This window comes from Sebastes umbrosus, chromosome 8 (assembly GCF_015220745.1).
Source record: "Sebastes umbrosus isolate fSebUmb1 chromosome 8, fSebUmb1.pri, whole genome shotgun sequence".
NCBI lineage: Eukaryota > Metazoa > Chordata > Actinopteri > Perciformes > Sebastidae > Sebastes > Sebastes umbrosus.
This window is the reverse complement of record NC_051276.1, coordinates 17,362,474-17,373,595: the sequence shown is the minus strand read 5'-3', so window position 1 is coordinate 17,373,595 and position 11,122 is coordinate 17,362,474. Positions and strand designations below refer to the sequence as shown.

General features: G+C 40.8%; 2 protein-coding genes across 4 annotated transcripts in view; one reads left to right on the top strand and one right to left on the bottom strand.

Moving 5' to 3' along the window:
• Positions 1-4,804, bottom strand: part of sv2ca (synaptic vesicle glycoprotein 2Ca) — a 29,663-nt gene extending 24,859 nt beyond the window's left edge. Inside the window, exon 1 of the mRNA XM_037776940.1 lies at positions 4,562-4,804. The gene's annotated coding sequence lies outside the window, so the exon portion shown is untranslated. The remainder of the gene's footprint in view (positions 1-4,561) is intronic.
• Positions 4,805-10,704: 5,900 nt separating this feature from the next.
• poc5 (POC5 centriolar protein homolog (Chlamydomonas)) overlaps positions 10,705-11,122 on the top strand; it is a 13,556-nt gene continuing 13,138 nt past the window's right edge. For 2 of the 3 annotated variants that reach the window (XM_037776947.1, XM_037776946.1), the window contains exon 1: positions 10,705-10,899. In XM_037776947.1, the coding sequence (XP_037632875.1) occupies positions 10,837-10,899 (63 nt within the window). In that variant the 5' untranslated portion in view covers positions 10,705-10,836. The remainder of the gene's footprint in view (positions 10,900-11,122) is intronic. The other variant, XM_037776948.1, reaches the window with a different exon arrangement.

Sequence of the window (11,122 nt, the reverse complement as noted above, 5' to 3'; positions counted from 1 at the left end):
GACACAAATCACAGGGCCAGCTCCAGCTCCCATAATGCAATTTTACTGGGCAAAATGACACTGCTGATTCAAGGTGACTCTCCTAATCCCTTTTGGCTCATTGGATGACTTCTGTGCTTGTGAGCGTACTCCTTTACACATGGACTGACTAATTTTTTAATACCTCCATTGACACCGGTGGTTCCTCAGACATTTTGTCCTAAGGATGATTCATAAAGGCATGCTTTTAGAAATCTGTTTGTTTCCTTTGTCCAAAAGCAATTCCTCACTGGATCATTGTTGAGGTGCACACTGCAAAGGTTAACTTATGATTAGTGGCATGATTTTCTCTTTATCCTGTATAATAATAATACGCTATCCTGCGTAAATCCTGGACTTACATTGCAGGGTTTCTCAAAATAATTCTTCTTAAGCGTGGAACATTGTAGCTTCTTGTCATGTTCTCTATAGACTGCATCATTTTGAATGCCTCCGTAGACTAACACCCTGCCAGGAGCATGTCAGAGTTCAGTGGTGTCACTGAGCTTATTTTTTCAGGATCGGGTAATGTTGACTATCACACATCATTTTTACTTAAAACCAGTACGCTCACACACACCTGCAAAAGGGGATACATCCTGCCTGTCAGAGAATCAATGGAGTGTATTGTGAGGCCCGCTGTCACTGATGATGAAGCTCAGAGGACAGCCGAGCACACAGACAACCAACCTCACCTGACCGCAGCTGACGAGACCCCGACAGCGCAGACAGCCCGAGCAACGGGAGCAATCAAAATCAAACTGGGTAACCACCAACACTCCCAAACAAACCAGTCTCTGTTTTATTCCATGCTGTCTCTAAACCACTCCGTTCCTCCTGCAGCTTCTTTAATTTTCTCCCTCTCTTTCCGGCTCCCTCTTCAGCATCTATTATTTCCATTAACGTCTTTGTCAGAAAATGTTTCCAACTTACTCTCTTCACCCAAGCCTCAGTCAACACACCCCCTTGTTGTAAATACAGAATTCATTACCTATGTTCAATTCACACCACCATTACTTTGCTTCGAGGCAACCAAACTGTCTAAACATTTGACTATATATTTTTACTGATAACAAACCAACATGGTGACGAGGATACGTATTGAAACATTAGGAAGCTGCATCCATACACTACTGTCCTGCAGGGCATAGCTGTTCTCTACAATTAGAATATAGAGTTGATATATAGTGTGTGTACCGTTGCTGTGAACCATGTGAGGATGGCTGAAAATAGGCCTTGCTCTAGCAACACCGCTGTCTACATGATGGATAGCGGCCCTGCTTTCCTTCAACCTCTTTAGAATACTAAAAAAACACTAGGTCAAGTGTCACTTGGCCCCAAATTTTCCTATGCATGAACATAAAGACAAATGAAGAGATGAGATTTACACAGGAGCTTTGGCCATACATCCAACTACAGGAAAAGCAATTTGGGAAAAGTTAAATACTTCCACAGTATGTGTGTTTGACCAACTCAGTCCATTTCAACACACTCTTTCATTGCTTATCATGACTTCATTAGCCAAAAGTAGCACAGTAATGAAGCTGCTAATGAGCATTTTTGAAAGAATTTTTATACTAATCTCACTAAATAACATTGTGATAATGACAGTGGTAATGAACACCCTTAGTCCAAAGAACTTAACACATAATGAAGCAATTATCAGCACAGTAAGGGCTTCATACAAGCAATGCACTTTGTCAAAAGGATGGATGTCATTGTTGGTGCCGATCTACCTCGAGTCCAGCAGTCATCAAACAGATCTGTGGCAAGCAGGTTGTTAGAATAAAAAGTAAACAATCAATTCTGGTCCTAGAATTTCAGGTTGCTTGACCCGTAACTGCTGGAGGAGACAAATACTTAATATTTTTCATGAGAACCTGAAGGAAAATCAATAGTGCCTTTTTGGCTGAGTGCAGTCCGGTAGTCCAGACATTAGCCCTTACACAGTACCAAAAAAGTAATAATGCAAAACAATGAGGGCAGCCGAGGGCTACTTATTATTGTTAGTGCAATAAAATGTTATAATAAATGCATGATGGTTGCATCTCCGAAAATGCTTTCTGAAGTGGCAATTTTCTGCCTTATGCTTATTCTTAAATGGCCTGTGCACTACACGTTGAAACAGTCCCTTTCCCTATATGAACCACAAATACTTTCCCTCTCAGTCAGGTCTGACTTGTCAGTGTCCTGCCCTTTCAAAGACATGCGCAAGCACAGTGGCTTGGCGGCCGGTTTGTTCTATTAGCATCAGAAAGAGCAGGTCCAATCTCTAAGTGGGCAGAGCCGCATGTAATCCCATCAAAACGGAGAGCCCATGACCTCATCTGGAAGGCAGAGGCACAACCAGCCCAGGACGTCTTCCGTTAGGAGATTTCATCAAGCACTGATGCCATTACTGACTGAGTGGTGGGGCGAGAGAGAGGAGGGTGGGGGGGGTGCGAGAAGTATTAATGACACCAAAGAACGTCAAAAGAGAGGACGAAAATGGTTGTTTATGCAAATGGGGAATATAATAAAATGATCTTCTTTCAAGGCACCCAAACCTTCAACAGTTAGAGCTCCACCACCCATGATAAGAACTTCAAAAGCAGAGCTGATTGCAAGCCATGTTAACGTTACATCATGCAGATTCATAAGCAGCTGCAGCAAGCTGACATCTGCCTTTCCTATCGTGAGGAGCTGACATTGTTAATATTAATGTTGACTTTAATCACTTCTGTGCACATCCAAGGAAAAGGGAACTCCCCTCTGTTTATATTAATATTGTACATCTCAATACTTAGATGAAGGACACAGAATCTGGATACTGACTGTATTAAATCATAAGATGTTACATCTGCACAGACAGAAAGAAAACACATTTTTGGACTTGTCCCATCCCACCATGACGGTTTACAGAGACTAAAATGTGTCCTGTTTTTGCGTCAGGCTGATGTCTGTTTGATCTTCTTGGTAAACATATGGTCTCCCTGCCTTGCCAGACCACACTGCTGACACAATACAGTGCTTACATAGCAGATACAAAACATAATGTACCACCACCACAGTCTGGTGCAGACCTACAATGACGCAATAACACCGATTAGGCAAGGCATGCAGGATGCGGCACATTTACTTGTGATTTTTTACTATTAAATTTTGTCAAACTGTTTGATGTGGTGCATGGTGGTTGTGTATATGTGTGCCTATTCTGGCAGACATGAGGATGACAAGTGGGTTCTTGAATGTAATGTAAACTATGCTATTGGATTTAACTTGCCTCCAAAGTAATGATTACTCTGTTAATTCCCTGTTGGCCTGCGCATGTCAACAAGATGTGCAGACAGAATCTTTTTGTGAAGCTCTTATATCTACTACCAACGCCACTGGCACAGTGTACTTTGCACTTTGTACTGTGAAACCCTGGACTAGAAAATGTCTTACTCTTAAAATAGCCTGTGTGCTGCATAAACTTTAAGAAAAACTAACATGATGACAGGTCAGTGGATGCTTGAGATGGAGATGTTATTGAATGCAGATGAGGCATTCTGAATCACAATGAGATTCTTGTTTACCGTGGCAGAAAAAAAAAAAACCTACATCAACTTGAAATCAATGACAAGTGGTGCCAAAGGAAACACATTCTGCAACCTGCAATCACTTCTAACACTTTTTCATTCAGTGTTAACCCAGCAGGACTACTACAGCAGCCTTCAGATTGCAAACAAAGCACTTTGCCACAGATTTCCAGTTCACCGGCTGTGTGCCTGTCAATCGCTCACTGCCTCTTGAGGTGCAATTCACGGATGAGTCAGTCGCCTTGCTCCCGCATCCTCTCCTCTTGTTGGTGGCAGTGCAGAGTGCTTTAACTGCCCCAGGTCAGGTGGCTGGATTGCACTACAGCATGCACAGTCCGCAGCCAACAACACCAAACTCTGCTCATGCCAAGGACAATTATTCCACTATAAACATGCTCATTGATGTAAACTATGAGCTCCAGTCAGTGATCATCATAAACCAAACAACCAAGTAAGCAAATTCATTGACAGACCTTATTCATATAGCATTAAATCAGATATTTTAAACCAATATGTACAGTATACATAAAGACTTTCCAGAAAGATTATGTCACCCTTAAATGCTGAATGAATTAATTTCCACAATTAAAATGATACAGAAACTCCACTACATACATCCCTGTAGTTATATGAGGAAATTCTTCTTCTTGCTTGTTGCCTGCTTTCACTTAATGATGTCAATTTCTCTATTTTTGCAAGGAGGCATATGGACTCAGTTTAGTGCATCCACAGAAAAAAGAAAAAAAAACACATGCCCAGAAACCATCCCAACTTTTAATAACAAATGATACACAAACTTATGAATAAATAATGAGGTATCTCAGCTTAGATGTCAGTTGGAGATAGCCTATCATTGGAGATTAATGAACAACATGACTTGTAATTCAGCTGATAAACAGTTTATTGAAAATACTGGATTTTTTTTCTAACTCGGAAGTGTTAAGTCAGCATGTTTTTTCAAGGGAAAAGTAGTAATTACTTACCATCATTTATGGTGAGGAGAGTGAACTGGGCTGATAGTTGCCCATTGCATCAGACTCCGCTTTCGCTTTATGGAAGAAAAAGCTTCTTTTGTGTTACTGTAGAAGAGGATCAGAGGTATAATTGCCAGCGCACGACAGTGAGTTTTTTTTTCGATGCAGTCCTCCCTCGCTGCAGTACTTCAGGAAAGGAGAGAGGGAGAGATGGAGGTAGGAGGGAGGGATGGATGGAGAGAGAGAGAGAGAGAGAGCGAGAGAGAGAGAGAGAGAGAGTAATCAATGATTGTACTTCATTGAGTGATGCGGGTAATTCCGTCTGATGGAGCAATCTAGTTAGGTGACTGAATGACGTGAAACACCGCAACGCATGAATGCTAAACAGAGAAATGTCTGGATTTAAACAGGCTACAGTGCTGTGGTCCGTTCACCATGGGAGAAACACACAATGTGAACCATGAGTCTCAGTGCAGGAGGATGGCTGGAGGACAAAAGTTGTCCAGTTCAGGCAACAACTGCTGCTTAATCCAAAAGTTTTTCATAGCATGTGAGTCTTAAATCTGGATTATGTGTCTTTCTTAATTTTTTTTCTTACAATATAGTGTGTTCTGTCGTGTGTTTTCAACTTCATCACCGCTTTCATAAAAGTAGAGCTGTCTGGGACCCTCACCTTGTTATAGACAGAGTCGACTCTGACTCTGTCTCTGTCCATGGTGCTGACCGGCACCTTTGGGTGCTGCTGATGGCATAGAGACAGATCATCCCACTATAGTCGTGCGCATTTCTGCCAGTTCTGTAAATATCCAGGTGCATATTTTAAAACAAAGCTTTTCCATATCCCCTAACTGATTATCAGAATCAGAATCAGAATCAGAGTCGTGTTTATGCCAGGTGTAAGAGGTATACACTGGGAATTTGCTTTGGTTTTGTTGGTGCAAGTAAACAGTTTAATAACAAAAGAATAGATAAAAACGTTAGAATAAAATAAGAATACAATTTTTTTAATTCTACCAATATACAATATACAAAATAAGATATAAATATAAGTAATATCCCATAAGAAACTGATTGGACGTTGAATAAGAAAAATTACAGTCCAAAAGGTGTATATATATATATATATATATATACAAATATGGCCACAAATATAGCCAACATTCATAACCCAGTGTTTCATGGTGCTACAACAAAAACCTTGAGACAGACGTGAAGCACACTAACTCCCTTTGATTCCGTGTTAGATTCACTCATCAGAAAGAGAGGTAGTGAGGATCAAATTAAGATATTGGGTCATAAATGAGAAAGGTTTCCTTAAATTAAAACAAATTAACATGATATTTAAACCATAAACCGTAACCCTATTCCATGAACATGAAAAAATATAAAAAACATCATCTGTAAATAAGAGACAGTGTTGTAACCAGGGAATGAAATTAGCACCTGCCACCTGCCAAATGCAGAGTAAATGTTGGCCGTGGCAGGTACAAATTTCAGGTCACCTGCCACCATGGCAGGTTTATATTAAGAAATATTATTTTTAAAAAGCAACTCTAAAGACTAAATTAAATATAGTCATGGATTAAAGGTTACATGATATATTCCAAAATTCTAGGGACTGGTAGCACTGACTCAGTGTTTACAATTTTAAAGCGTTCTACATAGATTTCAGAAGTGGCAGACAAAAAAAATGTCGTGGCCGGTAGAAGTGTTCAGTGACCTGCCACGGTGGCAGGTGGGGAAAAAGGTTAACTTAAGACCCTGGTTGTAACCAAAGGTGCAGTCACATAGCTGTATTGTGTGAAAATGATATGACCCTTGACCATGTCAGTCACAAAGCGGACATATAGGCACTGCTCACCTTGCATGTCGTTCACATCTGGATAAATGGTCTCCACTTGGACCCTTAATGGGACAAGAACAGGGAGTCCAGGCCCTCATAGCTCGGAGGAGGATGGTTCCCCCACCTTACATCATCCCAGACCTGGGGTGAATTTGTTGTTATAATGACTCAACCTGCAATATTCAGTATTATAGTGCACCAATCTTCTGAATTCATAAAATCATGTTTACATCATTCATAACTGTGATTTTACACAATAAAGCCAACATAAATGCTTACATCTGTTTACAGCCCGTGGTTCACATTTACAGTTCAGGTATTATGCTTTGTATTTTGTTTTTCATTTACACTCCACTGAGTTTCATTTGACAACATAAAGAATCCTGTGTAGTAACTAAAGCCCTTGATTTTCAGATGCAGTTTTAGCACAGCAAAACGCTTTCATTCTTTCTGTGCCCAAACCTAATGACCACAGAGGGAGTAATGCTATTGAGGAACACCACACAAAGATTATACAATCCTGTTACAATAATTGCATAACCTAACCCGGGCTCTTAGAGATAAGTAGGCTCTTTAGATGAAGTGTGAGACAGTGACTGCCTGCGTGCCTGCTATGCCAGATCCAAACGCCTCTGAAACCTGCGAGTGGTTCCTGAAGAAAGTGAGGGAGGGAAAAAAAAGGAGATGACGGTCTGATGCAAGCACAGGGACATTCAGCCTTTCAGTATTCACATCATTAAAGCCTGCAAACTGTACCAGGGCTACCAGTGAGACTCGGTCCACTGCCTACCAGCAAGCTCTTTGATGTATTACACTCCGTCCATCTGATTCATTATTCTTATTTTTAGAAAAAACGAAATCTCAATAGCTCCATGTTAAAATGCTTAACATGTAGGACATGCAGTGAATAGTGCAGCCTGGTTGTGCATTTTTCTTACTGAGTTTAAACACCGAGACGTGGCTTTGACACTGGCTGTACGTCATATTCACCACAAAGGATACTGAATAGGATTGTAAATGATGCATACAGTGTGCACAAAGACAACACACAACACAAAAGCGTGCAGGGGCACACAAACACACACGTAAACAAAAGGAAAGGCATCTATCTTTATCCTCTGAATTTGATGATTCACAGAAGCAGTGGCCTCGAGGCTTGGGACACTCTTTGCTTTTGATTCAGAGTTGGGAGACAAACCCCCCTCAAGCCATAAGACTCCATTTACTACTGCTGGAGAGCTGAGGAGCACTTAGCTTAATGTACGGGACAGTAGAGTGACCCTCACACACACACACACACAGTCCACTGCGCATGCCAAAGTCTTCTCTCTCTCTTTTCTTGTAAGACTTATACTCTTCTCTTTGTCACATAAACAAGCACACAAGCGAGAAAGATGCTCATGAATTTCAGTGCCTATTTATTACAGTGAAAGTGCAATCAATATAGTATTCATATTTCACAGAGCTTGCAGGTTGGATACTGACATGTATGAAGAATAGCTGTCAAGTTAATGAATTCCCATAACACAGTAAATAGCCTATTGGTGGTATAGGTAATAAACACTGGTGGACTCGGGGAGGGGTGATAAAGTGCCCTCTAGGGTACCCTCCCAGTGGAGAAAACGTGATGAAGTGTCCTCTAGGGTGCCCTTCCAGTGGAGAAAATGTGATAAAGTGTCCACTAGGGTACTTTCTGTGTGCTGGTGCCTCACCACGTGCAGCTGGTGCCCTTTTTATATTTTTTGTCCCTGCCCCTCACACAGCCTGATTCCGCCACTAGTAACAAGAAAGAGAGCGTGTTGGAATCTCGTAAAGCCCTCGTGGACCCTGTTAGGTATCCCTCTCATCTTCCCCATGAACTATGTGTTGTGACGTGTACAACTTACATGCAACATTGCATTTTCACCCTAATACATACAATGTATGTGTCTTACTGCATTTTGCACTTTTCTTACAGATTTTAATCTCCCTGTTTAATATGTATCCTACTACCCCCGAGATCTAAACTGGATGTAGTACCTGCAGTGCCAGCTTTCCTTAAGAAATGACTAGAGAGGTGGAGGTAGACTGGAACAACTGTCTGCTGCTTATCGTCATCCAGATTATAAGAAACGAATGTGGACACTGATGGTAATTGTTTTTGCCTCGTGGAGATAGAGACTCAGGCTAACTGATTTAGTCTCCATCTTTCCTCTCAGCCTCCACTGCTCATCTGCACTCATATGGCTGATCACTTTATGCCGTAGTCAGCATTTATCAGACTATATGTTACATAATAATGACATAACTTATGCAGTGTAGTTGTCTCTTAGGTTGTTAATACTATCTTATCTGAGTGCGAACAACGGGGTCATGATGTATTTAGAAAGTGCATGCAAATCCAGTACCCAAGCATTCTGAAAGCAAAACAAAAGGACGGTGGTGTCACTGATAGAGAGATGTGATGGATTAGAGTGGCCCAAGGGGGAAGTCCTGGTCCATCAAAATGTAATGAAAACTAATTTGAAAACAGCAGGCAGCTATGAATAACTCCAAGATGAGTTCTGGCAACATTGTGTTTCAGCGAGAGGTCATCATTGTCTCGTATGCGAGAAAAATGGGTTGATAACATTACGATTGATGATAGCACATTAGGTGTTGTCTTCAGGAGTTATGGCTGTCTGTAAATAGGTCTGACTGAAAATCGATCAAGGGCACAAACAATTTTGTACTAAGCTTGTAATCTAGTTTCACAACTGGAATGCAAAAGATGAAATCACACACACACACACACACAAAATAAAACAACAGGGCTTAATACTATTTTTGGGGATCTGTTAAAAATCAAAATACAGTGTAAAAAAAAGTACTGACAGAAAAAGTTCCTTAACAAAGTCAACTTGTATAAGCACAGAACATTATTTCCCAATTTCTGTTCTGTCTACCATTGCAAGGTCCTGAATAGTCTAACGTACCTGAGCTAAAATACCAGGGGGAAGAAAGTCAAATGGATTGTGATTATTGTCCTGGAACAGATTGAACAGGCTATGAGAGAAGAATGTGAGCTGAATCCCATTTCAACACACACAAGCCCAGGTGCATTTCTTTTGCTGAAAGGAAGGTGAAATTTACAAAAGGGGATCTAAAGGAGGGTTTGAGGCAGTAATACTGGCTTTAATCTAACCACTATCAACAGTAGCTTATTACCTTTATCTGCAACAATAGGAAAACATTATACAGAGTGGGTACAGAATCGAGGTCTGTCTCTATCGTCTGTCTGCATCTTCAACTCAGTTCTAAGCTATTGTTTATTATTTTATCTATGGATGTACTCACGTGGATCAGAAGAAAGGTGTAATAGCTGATGCGGTACTTTGATCGTAAGTGGTTTGTAATAATTAAAAGAATATGGATTTTATATTGACAGATAGTAATTCAGTTGAATGTAACTTTATTTAATCCCACATGGGGCAATTACAAGGATACAATGAATAGTACAAAATAGTACAATTAATAAACAAACATAATCATATATCATATATGACACAAGAAGAGGCTGATACCAGATTATTAGGTATTGTGCTATTAAAATGCTGCCAGTAAGACAGATACAGTGCCTTCCACAAACCATGCAGTTGCATAACCAGTTCTTGTTATAATAACTTAATAAAAGCAGTCAAGCATAGGAAAGTTACAGTTTTAACATCAATGGCATGATAAAAAAAGCAGAGAACTTAACAAGCCAAGAAAATCACCCTAAAAGAGAAACTGTGATGAACACATCACCGAAACCTTTCAAAACATGTGAATCATCAGCTCTGAAATGGAAATAAGTAATCTGTGGGGGCTACGGCTTCCTGTCATTCAACAGGAAACCTTCACTCCCCACAGAGCAGCGAGGATTATCCTCTGTGCCTCACGATTCTGGTTCAAATTCACAGCCTGCGTCAGCTGTCAAGACATGTAATAATAAAATGTGTGTGCACTGAGGGGTGTCTGTGCCAGGCCTTGCTTGCGCTAAGTGATCATTCTGTTTATTTATAGTATATATTTGATTTGAAATTAATCAGATTGAATCCTTCAGACCTCAACATTTTGTGATTAGATGACCAGCTGTCAAACTGACACTGTCACCAATGTTACTACCATGCATTCCCGTGTTCAAAGTCAGCCTGCAGGTCTTATGACAGTGCTGACAGTGAAGTACTCCCAGCGCTCAGCCAGGTGGTGAGAAGGCTCCAGTCCAACAGTACTGCTTGCAGCTCTGCCACGGCTGAGAGGGACCATATGTCTCTCCTCTCTATAGTCTGCTACCAGCACAGGACTGCCAAGCCGTTAGGCCTATCCCACATATGTGTCTTAGTACTGTTTAGCGCTGGGTCTTCTGGGGGTTGAGACTTTACTGTAATTCAGTTTGTGGACCATTGTGTCCTCTGTGTTTGCCTAAGTGAACAACAGAGACATGGCTACAGGGAGGTTAACAGGGTGTCGGTATTCACCAAGGACTTACACCTTCTTTAGAGAGGTAAGCTTGCTTCCTTGTGACAATTTTAATCAGCTAATCTCTGTGCAGCCTGCCAGCCTAGTGATACAATACAGTTTGTTTACTCCCTGAATGGGCACAACCGCCAACTGAAGATTTGCCTGAAATTGTTTGTTTCAAATGTCTTTTATTGCAATTTTCATGGGATATCAAACCTCAACACACCCCTTTATACACTGATGTTTAATCATCATCATTGCACATA